General features: G+C 45.7%; 1 protein-coding gene across 1 annotated transcript in view; it reads right to left on the reverse strand.

The window, feature by feature from the left end:
* The window catches only part of ABHD2 (abhydrolase domain containing 2, acylglycerol lipase), a 112,027-nt gene that overhangs the window by 15,440 nt on the left and 76,690 nt on the right, over nt 1-19,897 (reverse strand). Inside the window, exon 6 of the mRNA XM_045163820.1 lies at nt 9,458-9,641. Coding sequence (XP_045019755.1) covers nt 9,458-9,641 — 184 coding nt within the window. The remainder of the gene's footprint in view (nt 1-9,457; nt 9,642-19,897) is intronic.

Raw genomic sequence — 19,897 nt, forward strand, 5'->3', positions numbered from 1 at the left:
CTAAGGGCAGAGCCACCCGAACACTAAGTGAATGAACGTTGCTCAACGAGAGGCCCCGGCCCGAAAGGTCTCTGGGGCCACGGGCTTTGCCGGGGACACTCCTGACCCCCTCTTCCATCTCTTAGGTCTTTGTCACAGGACCTGCTTCGATTGTCATTTGAACGGTTTCCCTCCTTGGCTTTCTACCCTGCAAGCAAGTTTTCCTGGCTTAATAACAGGACTGTGTGTAGGGATGGGGTGTGTGGAGAAGATAAGTGCGTGACAAAACCTAAAAATGCTTCATTTTATCACTTTCGTGTGGAATATGTAAGAAATACAACAAACTAGTGAATAAAACTAAAAAGAAGCAGACTCACCAAATAAACTAGTGGTTATCAGTGGGGAGAGGGAAGGGGAACGGGCAATATGGGTGGAAGGGTTATTATGGGATTATACGAAATCATGTGCATGAAACTTTTAAAGTTAATTTTTACTGAGTATAGTTGCTTTACAATGTTGTGTTACTTTCTGCAGTACAACAAAGTGAATCAGCTGTATGTACATATATACACACAATTTTTTAGATTTCCTTCACATTTAGGTCACCACAAGAGCGTTGAGTAGAGTTTCCTGTGCCATTAGAGTAGGTTCTCATTAGTTACCTGTTTTATACATAGCAGTGTATATGTGTCAATTCCAATCTCCCAATTCCTCCCATTGCCCCTTCCTCTTTTGGTGTCTATAAGTTTGGTTCTTTACATCTGTATCTCTATTTCTGCTTTGTAAATAAGGTCATCTCTACCACTTTCCTAGATTTCTATGAATAGGTGATATTCTACGATATTTGTTTTTCTCTTTCTGACTTACTTTAGTCCATATGACATTCTCTAGGTCCATCCACGTCTCTGCAAATGGCACTTGAAACTTTTAAAATTGTAAAGCACTGCTGCTGCTGCTGCTAAGTCGCTTCAGTCGTGTCCAACTCTGTGCGACCCCAGAGACGGCAGCCCACCAGGCTCCCCTGGCCCTGGGATTCTCCAGGCAAGAATACTGGAGTGAGTTGCCATTTCCTTCTCCAATGCATGCATGCATGCTAAGTCGCTTCAGTTATGTCTGACTCTGTGCGATCCTATGGACTGTAGCCCACCAGGCTCCTCCGTCCACAGGATTCTCCAGGCAAGAGTACTGGAGTGGGTTGCCATTTCCTTCTCCAATGCATGCATGCATGCTAAGTCGCTTCAGTTGTGTCCGACTCTGTGCGACCCTATGGAACTGTAGCCCACCAGGCTCCTCCGTCCACAGGATTCTCCAGGCAAGATTGCTGGAGTGGATTGCCATTTCCTTCTCCAGGGGGGTCACTAGACAGGTAATATCCCCACTTCCAGATCAGGAGACCAGGGACTCAGAGAGGTCCCACCACAGTGGTCGGGTACAGCTGAGTGTGACCCAGGCTGGCGTGGCTCAAGCGTCCCTGCTTGGATCACCACCCTGTGCGGCGGGAGGAGACCACAGGGCCAGCCTCCTCTGCTCTCCTCTGCAGCCAGATTTCCCTGCCCACATGTCAGGTGAACAAACACCAGGGTGGTGACTCCCAGGCTGCCATTCAGCCCTCCCCACTCTGTGCTTTCTTCCCTTGGGTGTGAACCCAAACACAGCTGCCATGGCATCCTTGCTGACCTCCATTCTGCAGATTTCTGAGTCTCAAGGCCTGATTCCACCCTGGGAATGAATCTGGGTGTCACTACGCCCACAATGGTCTCATTTCCCAGATGGCCAGAGAGAGGACTCCTGAGAGAAATGGTGGTTCATAGGCATTAAAAAAACAAAACAAAAAACAAGGATGAGGTTGATGTATGGCAGAAGCCAACACTATGTTGTAAAGCAATTGTCCTCCAATTAAAAATAAATAAATTTAAATAATGAAAGCAAAAATATTGGCAATGGCATGATCAAAACAATTTACAAAAGCTTTGATTAAAATGAAAAATATAATCAAAGAAATACAAATAAAACATTTTCAAATATATATATATATATATATACACACACACACATATATATGTATATATATATAAACCCAAGGAGTTATGAAAGTTATTTCCCAAAAGCTGTCACACTTCAGTTCTGGCACATAGCAAACATTTCCCATAACATCACAGTTAAAAAATAAGAGCTAGTGGGAAGTTAAAAGGGAAAGAGTTGGTGGGTTTAACGGCCTGTGACATGCTCATAAAACACAGGCTAAAGTGTACGGTGAAGACTAACATTGCTTTCAAAAGTCAAAAGGTCATTCCATAAATCCATGGGGGGCTGGAGGCGGCTCCTCAAACACTTCATGAGTAGAAAGGATGGGCCAGATCACCTTAGGCAGGACCCCAGCTAAGGCAAGGCTGTGGGCACCTGCTTCTTGGTCTGTGAGGGTGTCACAGAAGGGTGTCACCCAGTCTGTGAATTGCACCCTGCTGCCAGGGTGGGTCCCTCTTCTCTGACGTTGGACCCAAACAGCCCCTTCCTCAGAAAGTCAATAGTCTAGAAATGAAGAAGTAGTCTTGCCCTCATCTATTTCTCCCTTTGCTGACCTTCCAACTGCTTTTGTTAGTATTACCTTCATATTAGAGGGACAGCAGACGTAGGGAAGGGAGGGGGCACTGATCATAAACCTGGGCTATGAGAAGACGCTTCAGTTCTGTGGGTTTCTTAGTTGAATAACCCCAGAGGTTCAGTTCAGTTCAGTTCAGTCACTCAGTTGTGTCCAACTCTTTGCAACTCCCTGGACTGCAGCACGCCAGGCTTCCCTGTCCATAACTAACTCCTGGCGCTTGCTCAAACTCATGTCATCGAGTTGGTGATGCCACCCAACCATCTCATCCCAACCCAAGAAACCACTCACTGAAAGGCTCTGGGGACTCACGGGGGCCTGGGGCTCAAGGAGGGACGGGGATAAGGATGCTGGGACCAATGCTTCACTCAGTCAACACTGGCCAACAGTGATTCTTGTATCTTTGGTTTATCATTCAATATATTTAAGGGATGTCTTTCATCACCTTTGAGTATAAAATTAAGGGACTGAACTTAATTTTATATTAGTTTAATAAAGCATAATCGAGATCAATGTATTACTAAAAAAAAACCCATTCATTTCATCTCTTTAAAAAAAGACCTTCTTCAATACCAGCACCAACAACAAACTGAGAAGAAATAAAAGAGAGGGAAACCTATAGACTAAAAGGAATTGAAGAGACAAATCAGTAGATGCCGTGTGTGGACATAATGGGGATTCTGATTCAAAGAAACTGTTAAAAAACTTCTGTGAGACAATCAAGGAAATCTGAACACTGACTACAGACAGGATGATATTAATATTGAGAGTTAATAATCTTTTGGTGTGATGACGATATTGTGATTATGTTTAAGAAAACGTTCCTAGAAAAACAAATATTGTATATTAATGCATATATATGGAATCTAGAAAAATGGTACTGATGAACCTATTTGCAAGACAGAAATAAGAGACGCAGACATAGGAAACAGATATGTGGACCCAGGAGGGAAGAAGAGGAGTGGGACGAATTGAGAGAGTAGCACTGAAACATACATTATCACGTGTAAAACGCATAGCTAGTGGGAAGCTGCCAGGGAGCTCAATCCGGTGCTCTGTGACAACCTAGAGGGGTGGTAGGAGGGAGGTTCAAGAGGGAAGGGACATTGGTATACTTATGACTGACTCAGGTTTAGTTGTATGGCAGAAACCAACACAACCTTGTGCCGGGAGCCACCACGAGAGATCCCACCCATGACAAAGGTCATGCGGAGAGAACCTGACAGGCAAAGGCAGATCAGGCCTCAAGGGACCCCCTGAATCTGCTCGAGCATCTACCCCAAAACCAGAATCTGTCTTACTATTTTGTGCCTTTCACCAACTCTTCTGACATTAACAGGGGGCTATCCCTGACCACCTTTCTCTGGAAAAAATCAACTTAGGGCTTTAGTTAATGGGCATGATAGGAGTGTTTCAATTCAAACCCCTCTGATGGCTTTCTAGCTTGCCTGACAGGTTTATCCATACTCTGGAATTAACACACATGATTGTTCATAACTCCCCAACCTTGAAAGGCATGGGAAGCCAAAACATTCTAAAAGTCCTAATGAGCATAGAGTCCTTTAAGGGATGAAAAATTATTAGAATAGACAGTACTGGTAAAGGGCTTCATTATTGGGCCAATGCTTGCTGCCAAGTGCCCATATCCCTTATCCACTGTGCACCTGGGAGTGCATTAGTTAACATAGTTGGAATGTAAGAAAAATAAGTAGAAGCCTTGGAATTAGCCACATCAGACCTTTGAGCTAATTGGTTCTTGCCCACTGCACCTTTGCTCCGTGAGAATGTAACTCTGTTTAGTACTTTCTGAGGCTGGGAGAAATAAAGAAGAAACACTTTAAGGGAAAATAAGTTTTCTGGTTGAGCAGCCTTTATCAAAAAAGGGTCATAAAATGTCCACAGGCCTCCAAGGCCAGAAGATAATGTACACAACATTGTTTATGGGAAAGGTAAGCAGAAAAAATCCTGGTTTTGATAAAGACAAAACAGATGTAATGTTTGGGCTGACTCTGAATGACTTTGCATCTTTTATTTCCTTCTATGTACAAGTCAAGGTATAAAAGTTCCTTTTGAAAATAAAGTTATGGGCCTCACTCACCAAAGCTTGGTCTCCCTGTGTTGTTCTTTTTTTCCTTTTCCCTCCTTTTCTCTCTCTGTTCTTCTTTCAGGATGACTCCTTGGAATACAGGAGCTTTACTGGCTTTCTGTGTTAATCAAGGAAGGTCAAGCCTCTGTTCTCTTTGCTTTGCTATCCTTTCGCCTATGCCATCATCCTGAGGGTACCCCTGGATCCTGCTGGGGCTGGACCCCGGCAACCTTGTAAAGCAATTACACTCTAATTAAAAATTAAAAGTTCTTAGAGTCTTTTTAGTGCTACCAAGTGAAATATTTACAAATGATATGACATAATGTCTGGGATTTGCTTCAAAATAATCCAGCTTACAGGGGAGTGATGTGTGAATGAGGTGCAGAGGAAATAAGAGTAGCCAAAAGTTAAGCACGCTTGAAGCTGGTAGTGGATATACAGGGGTCCAATACCCCATTGCTTTTATTTTGTGTGTATCTAAAATGTTCCATAATAATGAAGAGGGAGAAAGAGAAGAAGACAGAAAATAGAAAATCTTCTGGATTATGATCTCCTGAAAATTATCTACCCTGAGGAGGAGAACTGAAGATTAAAGTCAGTTTTAACCATTAACCATGAAACTCATCAACTATTTCTTAGGGTTGAGGAAAGATCAGCAGTGGTCTGGAACCACTGTACACCTGGCCCAACAAGAACCTCACTGGGAACTTCAGCTCCCACTGAAGCCAAGCTCCAATTTATATGCCATGTTTCTGCAGTGAGAGAAGGGAGGAGGCAGAACCAGGCTCCAGGGAATGGGGCTGGTGATGGGATGGTCTAACAAGACGTCCAGGCCTCCCGGTGGGCATGAGTTAGCACAGAGACTTGGAACTATGGCCCATCTGACCCCACTGGGTGGTTCACCAAACTCTGTGGAAGCCACTTCACCTCTCCAAGCCTCAGTGTCCTTATCTGTCAAATTAGGAGGTTGAATTAGAGAAGCAATGTTCACACCAAGATTGTTCTATGGGTGAGGTATGTTCCATCTCAGGCCTGACAGAGGTCGCCCTGGGAGCCTTGGTGGTGTTTTCATTGCTTCTGCTAGCAGGTGAAATTCGGCAGACAGGGGTGCATGTAGTGAGTGGAGAGCTGGCCAACCAGTGGTGTTAAGAATGGGTCTGAATTCTGGCCTCAGCTGAAGAGCTCTGGGGGATGGGCAGGCTCCTGGGCATACATCTCATGAGGATAAAGAGAATGTCAGCCTGGGAAGCAGATGGCTCAGGCAAGAAGTGCTTTACCCATCCATATATCTACCTATCTCAACCAATAAAGTTCTTTCAAGATGCCCCAATTTCTAATCAGGGGTTTCCCAGGTGGCTCAGTGGTAAAGAATCTGCCTGCCAATGCAGGAGACATAAGAGACGTAGGTTCGATCCAGGGGTCAGGAATATCCCCTGGAGAAGGAAATGGCAACCTAATCCAGTATCCTTGCCTGGAAAATCCCATGGACAGAGGAACCTGGAGGGCTACAGTCCATGGAGTTGCAAAGAGTCGTACATGACTGAATGACAGAGCACGCAGCATGTCTTCTTAACAGCATTAAATGACTAATTAAACCAGAGAGTTAGGCTGAGTCCGAACACACACATTTCCAGGGCTAGTTAGCAGCTGTTTGTGCTGAGGGAACGAGTTAAGTCTGCTGGATACAGTGTAGTCTGGGGACATCTGTCACCCTCCTTTGCTGGTTCAGCACCTCATCAAGCGTGAGCTAGTTTAGCAGCAGCTAGACTCTGCTAACTACAGCAAGCGGGGGCTGGCTTCTGAGCCTAGAACTGGCTGTGGCTAATGGGGAGGTGCGTTACGGGATGAGAAGCCAGAGGGAGAGGACGGATCACTGACGAGCGGTTCTGGAGACTCAACTAGGGGAGGGATTTACCAGAAGCATGAACTCCTGTGTGGCCCCTGCAGCGGCAGATGGGCCCTCCCCGCTTCACCTCCGTGTAAAGGAAGCATGGCTGCCATCATTCCAGTGCGGAAAAGGCTCACTGCCCTCAAGCCTTGGCAGGAAAAAAAAGGTTACGCTGGTTGAAAGTAAGGCACTGTCTCCTGGCGAGTAGATCTCATTGAAACGTTGAGGGGACCTGAGCCGTGAGCGGCCCCAGCACACATAAGACGACCGTGTCTCTGATCTGCCTCCAGTTTTCCTGTGTGTAGGGTGTAGGATCTTAGCCTGGATCTCTTTGCTCCAGAGGATAAAGTTGCCTGTTTCTCTTCTCTTTGCAGACAACTGATGTGACAATGATTATGAATATAAAGATCTCTGAGGCCTCAAAGAGAAGTGGTGTGGACCACGTCTGCAAAGTGCATAGAGCACCTCACAGATGTTGGTTAGCTTCCTAGCTTAAACCCATACCTGGGATCCTCAATTGTGCGAGTCGTGGGCTTGGCCAACAGCAGATGGCGCTGTTGCAGCAAAATGAAACAAGGCTGTTAATTGACGATTCTGCGCATTAAAAAACAGGGAAAACAAACTCGTCCTACATTCTCGTTCCTGTCAAACCCAGTGCTCTCTGAACACGAAGTCAGTGTTCTAGTCACTTGACGGCGCTTGGTTTAGGAAGGGACTCTGATTTTTACAGACACTAGAAGCCTGGCCAAAAAACTGGACCGCTAATCAGACGAGAGTTGATTTACCTGGGATCCTGGGGCGTGCCCTCTGCTCTTTGCTCTAAGATCCCAGGCACTGGCAAGGATGGGGCTTTGGGTAACTCTGGTGACATCATGGCTGAGAATCAGGAGTTGAGTATTTCTAGCCAAGTCAACACAAAGGAACATGTCCTGATTCAAACCAGAGTGTAGAGGGGAATTGAAGGGGAGGATTCCCAACAGGAGAATGAGGAGAATAACCTAGCCTGCAACACTAGAGCTGGAGAGACCCTTGAGGTCCCTGGGCCCAGTGACTGCTAAACATGGCTAACACCTCAGGAGTCACCCGTGAAATGCGTCCAAAAGCAGATTCCTGGCCCCATGCCCCAGACTCACGAATCAGGATCTCCAGGGCTGGGGCCCGAGAAAATGAATTTATTTTTATCATGATCCTCCAAGTGATTCTTAACGAAGTATGGCAGTCACTAGTTCTCTAGATTGGTCTTTGTGATCCTACGATCCCCTGATGTAGCCCATTTCTCATTTGACAATGCATAATGATGATAATTGGTAGTTACTGACAACTTTCTACGTGCCTGGCACTGTTCCAAGTAGTTCATTCTCATGAACTCATTTGACCCTCACCATGGCGCCACAGGGGAGGTTCCGATTATTGTCACCCCCATACTGCAGGTGAGGACAACTGGGACCCAGGCTTCAGCCCTGGAACTCAGGAAAGGTTCCAGCAGGGAAGTATTTCCTGTCTATTTTGGGGTACATTTAAATTCCCCATTTTGGCCAAGCTTTAAGGCATGGGCAGAGGCTGAATTCTGAGCCTGCATTTGCCCTTTGGATTTGTTGATTTCAAATTCCAGTAATAGATATTTTTAGAAATAACATAGCCCCTTATCCATTAGAAATGACAAAATAGGTTTAAACGACACCGAGAGATACAGGTGAGGCAAAAAGTAAGGATTGTCTACAAGGACTGTGGTATTAAACTGGATCAATCAGGGCAGGGAGTTTGTTTTTTATTTTTTGTGTGTGTGATTTTAGATTTCTTCATTAACCATTTATAACACAAAAGACATTATCATGAGGAGTGAGTACAGGAAAAATATGAATGCATTTAAAGAATCTGGAGAGATGTGTGTGTATATGAGTACGTTTGTGTGTGAGTGTGTATGAGTGTGTATGTGTGTACGTGTATGGGTATGTATATATGAATGTGCATGTTTGTGTGTGTGTATGGGTGTGTGTACATGAATGTGTATGTGTGTATGTGTATGGGTGTGTGTGTGTGTGTATGAGTGTGTATGTGTATGGGTGTATATGTGTGTGTGTGTGTGTGTACATGTATAGGTGTATATATATGAACGTGCATGTTTGTGAGTGTGTATGTGTATGGGTGTGTGTACATGAACGTGTATGTGTGTATGTGTATGGGTGCATGTGTATGTGTGTGAATGTGTGTGCGTGGTGACTCTGGAGTGGTCGAGGACAACACTGATCTGGGCGGGGAGGTCAGAGCAGACACGTGTCCCCCTAGGACTCATCCTGCGGGTTTCTGTTGTTGGGACTAAGCGGGGAAGTAAACCTCTACCCAGCAGGTCGTCTCTTATGTGTGATCCTGGGATGCTGAGAGAGATGACTATTTGACAGTGAGGGCACGGATTAAACAGTTTCTACAGATCCCTTCAGATGCCATCCGAGACTCAACTCTTCGGCAGGTAGGAGGGGTTGGGGTCATAAGGTGGTCCAGCTCTCAGACCCTGGTTTGCCAAGTCTCCTGTGTTTTCATAAACCCACAGTTCTACAAAACTCCTGGAGCATGAACAACATAAGTCATCTCAGAGACTCCAAAGGGAAACAGCAGCTATTAAAGGGAGGGGGGGGGGGGGGGCTTTGGCTTACTCCGTTACAGATCTGACCCCAAAATACAGCTGCATATCCCAGGTTGAAAGGGTCTGAGAGGACCACTTCAGTATACGATGTGGAAGCAAAGCAAGGTGAAACCAAGACCCAGACACTTCTGCTTAGTCTGCCCTAGCATTTCCCCAGGTCTTCACGGGCCAGCGTCTGGTGTGCTGGGGACATCTCAATAAATGAAAGCTAACTGGAGGACCAGTGGCAGGAGGAAGTGGGAGCATGTGGCCAGGATCACTCACCTCAGTGCACTGTAGCCCTGGCACACGCTGACGCAGCACAGAACCTTTTCTTGGTTGGCCTGGGTCTCCCCCAAGTATTTACACACAATGTTACCGCCCAAGCTGAAGCCCACGACCACCAGCTGGGTCAGGGGATATGTCTTTTTGATGTAGTTTACCATGGCTCCAAATTCCCAGGTGCAGCCTGTGGACAGAGAGGTAAGAGAACTTGGTCATTTCAGATGCAACAAAGTTTGGAGAAAATGTGAGCTGGGAGGGTTACTTAAGTGGGTGCCAAGGCATTAAGAGAGAGAGACAGAAATGTAAGTATACAGACCATCCTCTGTATTTGTGGGTTCTACACCTGCAGATTCAACCAAACACAGACTGAAAATATTTGGGAAAAAAATCCCAGAGTTCTAAAAAGCAAAACTTAAATTGGCCGTACATAAGCAACTATTTACATAGCACTTACATGGTATTATCAGGTATTATAAGTAGCCTAGAGATGTTTTAAAGCAGGGGTCCCCAATCTCTGGGACCGAATGCCTGATGATCTGAGGTGGAGCTGATGTAATAATAACAGAAATAAAGTGCACAATAAATGTAAAGCGCTTGAATCATCCCCAAACCACCCCCCACCTTGGTCCATGGAAAAACTGTCTTCCACAAAACCGGTCCCTGGTGACAAAAAGGTTGGGAACCACTATTTTAAAGTACACAGGAGGATGTGCCTAGGTTTTATGGAAATACTATGCCATTTTATATAAGGAGCTTGAGCATCCATGGATTTTGGTGTCCAAGAGGGTCCCGGAACCAGTTCCCTGAGGATGCTGAGGGACGGCAGGTATTTCGGGTGTGTGTGTAGAGAGAGAAACCAGACTTCTCTTTGGCTACCTGGAGAGAAGGCTGAGTGCCAAAGAATTGATGTTTCTGAACTGTGGTGCTGGAGGAGACTCTTGAGAGTCCCTTGGACAACAAGGAGATCAAACCAGTCAATCCTAGAGGAAATCAGCCCTGAATATTCATTGGAAGGACTGATGCTGAAGCTGAAGCTCTAATACTTTGCATACCTGATGCAGAGCTGACTCATTAGAAAAGACCCTGATGCTGGGAAAGATGGAGAGCAAGAGGAGAAGGGGGCGACAGAGGATGAGATGGTTGGATGGCATCATAGACTCAATGGACACAAGTTTGAGCAAGCTCCAGGAAGATAGTAAAGGACAGGGAAGCCTGGTGTGCTGCAGTTCATGGGGCCGCAAAGAGTCGAACATGACCTAGCAACTGACCAACAGGAGAAGCTCCAAGAAGCCCCTCAGTGTGAAGAAACACAGCATAAGTAGCGCCCATGAGGGAAGGGGCCATTTACCAAACGCATGTGCCATGCTCCTTCAGAGGCGGGAGCTGAGAAGCCCCTCCCATACTCACTGAAATCAAAACATATATTCAAGGTGTGCATGAGCACCTCGGTTCACACACAGAGGAAAACAAAAGCAAGAGCAATACTCTTAGGGATCAGCATCTTAGGCTACAAAACAAGATGCTATGCCCACATGTACAGTGATTCATGGTGTTAAGAAAAGTACCAAGTGGATGTTATTTACAGGATCGCCTTGCCAGCGGGGAGAAGGAAAGACAAACTTCAGTCCAGAGGGATGGCCAACATGTTCTGTGGGATTAGGGTAAAATGTTCTTGGTGACGTAGAGACAGGTGTCAAGGGAGGCAGACCCATTCAGAAACACAGAGGAGACTTCTGAATGGAGAGGGCACTTGGGCCCAGTGTGCTCAGGAGGGATGATACCAGCTAGTGGCCCCTTGAGAAGCTGGTGAAGTCAGGACTAAGTAAGATGTTATAGGTAAAGGGCTAGACAGGGTATAGCGTTAATTCTTTTTTCTTTTTAAAATATCATTTAAGGACACCCATGTTCATGACAGCTTTATTCACAACAGCCAAAAGGTGGAAGCAACAAAAGTGTCCATCAACAGATGAATGAATAAACCAGATATTGACATGTATTTGGTGGAATATTATTCAGTCTTAAAAAGTAAGGAAATCATGACACATGTTGTGACAAAGACAAACCTTGAGGACATTACGCTAAGTGAAATACTGTTGTTTAGTCGCTCAGTTGTGTCCGACTGTTTTATGACCCCATAGATTGTAGCCTGCCAGGCTTCTTTGTCCATGGCATTTACCAGGCAAGAATACTGGAGTGGGTTGCCATTTCCTTCTCCAGGGGATCTTCCTGGCCCAGGGATCAAACCTAAGTCTCCTGCATCAGCAGGCGGATTCTGAGGAGCAGTTACAGCTAACTGTGTAGGTGCTTTAGGGGCTGCAAGTTAATTCAATCCAAGCACTTCTGATGTGGATAAAAGGCCAGGCCCGCGTAATCCTGGACAAGCTGCTGGGTGTTTGTGCAGGGCTGCTGTCTCTCCCAGGCAAGGGAAAGGCGAAGCCATGGTGTCTGCTTACCTCCAGGATCAGCGTTTGGGTAGACGCTGGGTCCTCCCAAAATCTCCACCCGATGTCAGTTACCAAACACCCTCAGTTCCTCAGTGTCTGGGAACCCCTTCCTGGGTGTGTTTACTGGGCCGGCCGGAAAGTTCGTTTGGGTTTTTCCGTAACAGCTTATGGAAAAACTTGATCAAACTTTTCGGCTAACCTGATATTAAGAGCTACAGCAATCTGTTTTTTAATACTAGGAAGATTTTAATTCGGTTCTACATATTTAATCCTTAAGGGATTAGCACCAGTAACAAGATTGAGGTCTCTAATCTTGCTGCAATTTTAAGACACAATGAAATATGAGACACTACTCTGGCCTTAGGACTTCCCTGTAGCTCAATTGTAAAGAATCTGCCTGCAATGCAGGAAACCCGGGTTTGATCTCTGGGTTAGGAAGATCCCCTGGAGGAGGGCATGGCCACCCACTTCAGAATTCTTGCCTGGAGAATCCCATGGACAGAGGAGCCTGGCAGGCTACAGACTGTGGGGTCACAGAGTCAGACAGAACTGAGCGACTACCACCACCACAACCACTGGCCTTAGAGAGATGAGTACCACAGGCCCATCTTTGAAAGGCCAACTGTGGAGGACAGGAGAGACCCTTTTCTTATACCTCCCACCCCTAAACAGAGACAAGGCTAAGACAGTCTGAATGCTACTGTTTCAAATCCACATTCCCCCAAAATGGCACCGACATGACTCAGTGGGCTGGAATACAAGAACCAGAGACTTGGTGTTCTTTGTGGATGGAGACGCTGAGTCATCTGTGAGCTCCATGCTAGGCACATAGTGGGTGTGCCACAATGAACTGGGCAAGGAGGAAGTCTGAATCATTTGGAATGAGACCACACAGTAACACCCAGTGTGACTGCACAGGGGATCGGGGGAAAAGAACCTAAATAGCCTTCCCCCTAAATTTAACCCCCGAGTATGATCTGGTTAGCCAACAACATGGTTCCGCTGGCAGGCAGCTAGGAGCCTCGCAGTCCCTAGCATTTTCCTAGTGAAGGTGTGTGAGTCATTTCTTCGAGCTGTGGGCAAGCTACTGCCAAGCTGAGTCACCCAGGGAAGAGAACAGCTGTAGAAATAAAGGGAGAGCCCTTTTGGCCCACCATGTTAATTGGCCTTGTCTTTATCTCTGAAACAAAGATTTTCGCGCGTGAGTGCTCTTGGCGTTGTTTCCTTGGGTGCAGGGTGCTGAATACGGCCCTCTTCCAGCTGAATGTTAAATATTTAAATCTCATCCTGAAAGTGCAAATGGGATGCCCCCGAACACATCCCAAACTCTGGCCCCTCCCTGGGAACTCTCTCGATGCTCGAGTCCTCTCAGCAGGTGGTCTTGTCAGATGTTTTACTGAGATGCTTGACTTTCTGCAAATTCACTGCCTTCACTTCCTCATCCTCTCTCTCTTCACCCCCCAACCCCATGGCATCCTCTTGCAATTATTATACACAATTGTATAACCAATTGCAAACCAGCTCTGGTTATCATCTGGAATCATGAATATGATTGAGAACAGTCTGCAGCAATTAAAATGGTAGGTAGGAGAAACTTATGGAAAAGTAGAAGTTTTTTAAAAATCACTATCTGCAGGCTTCTCTGGTGGTCCAGTGGTTAAGAGTTCGCCTGCCAATGCAGGGAACATGGGTTCAATCCCTGCTTCTGGAAAATCCCACATGCCCCAGGACAACTAAGCCCCTGTACCACAGTGAAGAGTAGCCCCTGCTCACTGCAACTAGAGAAAGCCCGAGTGCAGTAACAAAGACCTAGCACAGTCAGAAATGAATAGACAAATCAATAAAAATTTAAAAATAAAACAGGAAATCACTGATCTGCAAGTCTTTGTAGCAAGATGTACTGGATCATGGGTGATCTCTACAGCTTGCTGTATAGCAGGGTTTGCCTGAGAGAGACCTCAGAGTTTGTCTGTTATTCTGATGCAGTTATGAGGAAAGTTCTCTTTCACTCTCAAAAGTGACCTGGTTGGGATGCTAAATTATATGGTCGCCCTAGGTACAGGGCCTCCCTCCCTTCTAAAATGGAAATATTGTACTCTAAGTAAGGCACAGCTTTCTGATCTTACATTGAGATTACAAAAGATAGTTTTAAATACAAAAACAATTCCAGTATTAAACCCAAATGGACATTAATGAGCTCCCCCTTTGAGCAATAAAAAACAATGCTGTGATTTTAGGCACATCTGCTCACCTTGATGCTAATGCAAGAAAGCCAAGTGTTTAGAAATAAGGGAAGAGCCCACTTCACTGTTAAAACTCACAGGAAAAGGCAATGTAAATAGTTTGAGACCATTTTCAACGCCAAAATGTCCTAGGTTGGTGTTCGGTCATAAGTTCTTAGGAGGTTCATGATTCTAAGAGACTTGGTCACCTTATAGGGGCTAATGTCAGGTTATTATTTTGATTCTTCTCATACGATATAGAAAAGGCTGTTTAAAAAAAAAATCCCATTTTTTTTTTCTCTAATCAAGATCAAACTCATGGATCCTTTGTTGCTTGGCTCTTTCTGGTCATAACATTTCCAGGGTCAGTCTTAGAAATGGAGGTCAGAATAACCACAACTGGATCATTTTGGTTTTCAGTTTGTTTCCTTGGCTGGTGGACTTGACCCAGCTGTACTCTGCTCTGAATATGAACACTGGACTGTTGGGATACGGCCTTCTGCCCAAGACAGAAAGATGGAGCAGAATACTTTCTGAATTTACTGGTCCCTTGCAGTGTCGCTGACAAAATTACTTATATTCCAAACACTGTCCAGGTTAGAAAATTAGTTGAGTCAATAAAGAGCAAGCCCACATGTCCACGACTGCTGTGTTCCAATTAAAGACTAGGCTCTGTATGATAAATACACTTCAAAAAATATTCACAACTTCTAGGTGTTCCTTGATTTTCAAGTGTTATTCATTGATCTCATTCAGATGACAGGGTTATGGACCCAGTCTGATCCAGGAAAGAATCCTATTTAAATAAGAAATTAAAAAGATCAATAAATTTTACCCCTGTGGATTCTACTACTCATCCTAATGGCCTCACATTTTGTCTTTGGTCAGATCAGATAATGTCATTGAATTTAATTCTTCAAAAGGGAAATTCTGCTGGTTAAAAAAAAAAATCTATGAACTATTCTGAGGCAAGGGATGATGAATTATTTTTAAAGAATGAAAATAAATTTTAGAAAGTTAAAATATAGCTAAATAAACATATACTACAATTGGGGCTTCCCAGGTGGAGTTATCGATAAAGAACCCACCTGCCAATGCAGGAGACACAGGAGACTCGGGTTCAATCCCTGAGGTGGGAAGATCCCCTGGGAAAGGAAATGGCAACCCACTCCAGTATTCTTGCCTGAGAATCCCATGGACAGAGGAGCCTGGCAGGCTATAGTCCATAGGGTCACAAAGAGTTGGAAATGACTGAAGCGACTTAGCAAGCGCGCACTGCATGTACTACAAAACAAGCCAGTAACATGGAGGTGTGTGACCCCCACATGCACCACCACTCCGCCTCCGCCCCATCCTCAGCCCTGGCCCACAAGATCTGGCAAGGAGCCAATTCTGAAGTTTACACCTCTGGAGAGCAAGCACTGCATCCTTCAAAATAACCACCGGGGCCTTGCCATCCCCGCATGTAAAGAGTCAGAATTCAGACCAAATTCAAAACAGCAATTTATGCTCTTGTAAGCACAGCGTCTCACCCTTGTGAGTGTTCACAGGCAGTCGACTGACCTAGAGGCGAGGCCTTTTAACGGTTCCAGTGAACTTCCACCTTTTCTTGTCTACGTGGGCTCACAGAACACACAGACTTAGAATGAAGACGGAAAAAGGCAGTAACATGGCCATGCAGCGGTATTTGCTGGACCCCACGCTGTGTGCCTTCACATTACTGCTGACCTCCCCAGCTGGGGAATGCAGACTCCCATCTGCTGGACTCTGAAACCCTGCCTTCTTCCGCAGGCCTCTCCTGAGCATCTCTCTCCGAGTGATCCACTAGGTGCAGGAGATTAACATACTATGAAAATTAAACACGGAAATCTGGCTCCTGTCCTGAAAAAAGATGCGGTTTGGTAAATGTTCTTTTTGGAAAAGCCCAGCCAGCAAGTGCAGCCTGACTGGGACTGTCTCCCAACCTCTTCCCTCGATGCTGAGCTGTTCCTCACTAGACAGGGCGCTTGAGGAAAGCAAGGGGCTTAGACTACCACCTGTATTCTCATCTCGGGGTCTGGCCTCATGAATGTCTGTAGGATGTGAGATTAAAAAAAAAAAATGGAGCCCAAACCCACCAGGCCTATTTCTGTGACTCTGAGAAGCTCTCGCTCTTCTTTTGCTTTAAATCTAAAATATATCTGACTGGGAACTATTTCCTTACTCCTTAGAAGTATCGGCAGGATGTAGTTCCTTACACAGAAAGGCTGTGTGGGGACTTCCCTGGTGGTCCAGTGGTTAAGAATCCGCCTTCCAATGCAAGGAACGCAGGTTTGATCCCTGGTCAGGGAACTTAGATCCCACATGCCATGGAGCTGCTGAGCCCTCTCGCTCAGGAATCTGAGGGCCACAACTAGAGAGAAGCCCGTAGGCTGCAAGGAAGAGCCCATGTGCCACAACTAAGACCTGATGCAGCCAAAAATGAAATAAATGAACAACAAAAAATTTTTTTTTAAAAAGGCTGTTTAGCTTGTTGTTCAAAAGCATGAACTCCAAGAGACTTCCCTAGCCATCCTGTAGTTAAGACTTTGCCTTTCAATGCTCAGTGCAGGGGATGCAGGTTTCCTGGTTGAGGAGCTAAGATCCCACGTGCCTTGTGGCCAAAAAATCAAAACATAAAACAGAAGCAATGTTGTAACAAACAAACAAAAAATATTAAAAAAAAAAAAACCCCAAATACATAATGTAGCATAAAGCTTAAAAAAAAAAGGTATGGACTCCAGGACTAGACTGCTTGAGTGGGAAACTTGGGTCACCCATTCATCAGTTTTGTGATCTGGAGCAAGTTATTCAACTTTGTTTTTTAAATTTTTATTGGGGTATTATTGATTTACTATGTTGTGTTAGTTTCTGCTATACAGCAAGGTGAATGAGTTATACATATACACATATACCCACTCCTTTTTAGATTCTGTTCCCATATAGGTCATTACAGAGTACTGAGTAGAGTTCCCTGTCTCCTGAATTGCAGGCAGATTCTTTACCGTCTGAGCCACCTGGGAAGCCCCTTACTCTATCTAATAAGCAGTATCTCAAATAGGAAATGAACACTATGCCAGAGGTGGCACTGAGCTGGGGTTAAGAACCACACAGTTTGAAGGCGGGTCCTGCCACGTTCTGCTTGTGTGACCCCAGGCAAGGTACTTACCCTCCTTTAGCCTGGCAAGTGGGGAAACTAATGCCAACCTCCGAGGCATCAGGAGGATGAAGGGAAGTAACACCCGTGGATGCTCAGCGCGTGCCTGGCACTGTCAATGCGAGATAAATGGTAACTGCTTCATGTGGGATTTTCCTTTAATGAATTTATGTTTCAAAGGCAGCAGGAAGGATTCCTGTGATTCTAAGTCACAAGAACATACGGTTATCCATTTAGGAAATTCTGTTCAAGAGAGATCTAGGGCCAAAAATTTCTAATCACATCAGCAAGGATGCCCAATAACAAGGAACTAGTGCTTATGTGGTTTAGAACAAAGTTGGTAGGTAAGCAGGAAAAGGCTTTTTGCAGTTTTCTCAGAGAGATCTGAAGTGGGTGGGACACAGGAAACAAAGAAGAAGGGTTTCTTGTTAATGCCCTCTTTAGTTTGCCTCTGGTTGAACTCACAATTTCGAAAGGCCAGAAGGGGATCTCCGTGACAGGAAGGCCTGCTATCTGTTCCAGAATGACACAGTTTGCACAAGGGCAGGTCACACAACCACAAGACACACCTGTTTGAGACGTGCCCGTCTGCACGTCACCTTCCATCCAGAAAAACCGTCATTTCACATTCCTCCCCTCAGCCCTCACTCAGGCAATACGGACCTAGTGAGCACTTTCTAGGGGCCAAGCAGAGACACCGGAGAGCCACAGCAGGAGAACAAAGACCTCTGGTGCTTGTGGAGGGGCACTGGGGACGGAGAGACAGGAAACAAACAGGTAGACAAGTACACGGTCTCACCAAATCATAAGTGCCTTGGCGGACGTAAAGAGGGGGATTAGATGAGAATGGTGGGTCGAGGGCAGTCTCGGAAGGGCTCTCCAGGAAGGTGCCATCTTGGTGGAGGCCTGAATGACAAGGAGCAACCTGGTGAGGGCTAGGGAAGGGCCTTCCGCACAGGACGTGGGCAGCCTGAGGTCAGCGGGCCCTCGGGCCAGTGCCCGGTGCCCGCGTATGTTCTGGGTGGGCTGTGGCATGTCTCAGATCAGGCGCCTCCTTCACGTCACATCCAGTCACCCCACACGGAGGAGGCTGACGTGAGTGGAAGCCAAATACAAGTGGAGGGAAGGAGATTTGAAAGAGGTTTAAGGAACCTTTCAGCCAGCTGCACTATATGGGACCCGATTCCGATCCTGAATTGAGCAAATTATAATTAAAAAGGAAAAACAAAAACAAAGAAGTCAGCTGGGGAAACTGAACGGCTATGAAGGACTACGTTTCAGGTGTGATGATGGTTTATGTTTATGGTAGGGACTGAGTTGCATTCCCCTCAAATTCCTATATAGAAGTCCTAGGCCCCAGGACCTCAGAATGTCTCTGTTTGGAGACAGAGCTTCTGGAGAGAGGTAGTCAAGTAAAACTGGGGTCTTTTGGATGAGCCCCAACCCAACACGGTCGTGGCAGTGGTTCAGCTGCTCAGTCGTGTCCGGCTCTTTGTGACCCCATGGACTGTAGCCTGCCAGGCTCCTCTGTCCATAGAATTTTCCAGGCAAGAATACTGGGGTGGGTTGCTATTTCTTCCTCCAGTGGATCTTCCTGACGCAGGGATCAAACCAGAGTCTCTTGCATCTCCTGCACTGGCAGGTGGATTCTTTACCCCTAGCACCACTTGGGAAGCCCAATTCAATCTGACTGGTATCCTGATAAGAAGAGATTAGGATACAGACAGAGATGTGGACAGAGAGAGAGCCATCTCTAAACCAAGGAGAGAAGCCTTGGCAAACCTGCCAACATCCTGAACTTGGACTTCTAGCCTTCAGAACTACGAGAAAATACATTTCTGTGGTTAAAGCCACCAGACTGTGGTATTTTGTTTTGGTAGCCCTAGCAGACTAAAACAAAGAGTATGTGTACCTTAGCATCACACCCTGAAACAGTCATAGATGACACGATAGGCTGCCTGGGAGTTGCTCCAAAATAATCTTTGAAGGGGGACACAGGAAGGGGTGGTTTATAGATGGAATAAGATTGGCCCAAGCTAAGAAATAGTTGAGATTAAGTGATGGGTTTATCCTGAGTTCATTTTACTATGCTCTCTGTTTTTCTATAGTTTGAACAATTGTATAATGAAAAGTTGAAAGGAAAAGCTGAAGGGGAAACAAACAATATGAAAGAGCTACGTCTATGGCTCTCCATGCTGGGGGCGCCGTGCATTCTTGGGGCCTGGCCCCTGGCGCTGGTATCTTTTAGAAGGTCCCCAGGGGAATTCTAATCTTGATAACCATGGACCTACATACACTAAGAGCCAGAAGTTCTTTATGGGAAAAATAAAGAAAGACTTCAAGGGAAGTCCCATATGCCTGGATGAGAAAGTACTATGACAACAAACTTCTCCAAGTTAATTTATACAATAAAATTCCTATTCCAAAACTGTGATACAGGGGCTTCCCTGGCGGTCCAGTGGTTAAGACTCCACGCTTGCAGCGCAGGGGGTGTGGGTTTGATCCCTGGTCGGGGAGCTGGGAACCCACGTGCCTCATGGCCAAAAAAACAAAACAGAAAACAGAAGCGATATTGTAACAAATTCAAGAAAGACTTAAA

The sequence above is a fragment of the Bubalus bubalis genome, chromosome 20 (genome assembly GCF_019923935.1).
Source record: "Bubalus bubalis isolate 160015118507 breed Murrah chromosome 20, NDDB_SH_1, whole genome shotgun sequence".
Taxonomy (NCBI): Eukaryota; Metazoa; Chordata; class Mammalia; order Artiodactyla; family Bovidae; genus Bubalus; species Bubalus bubalis.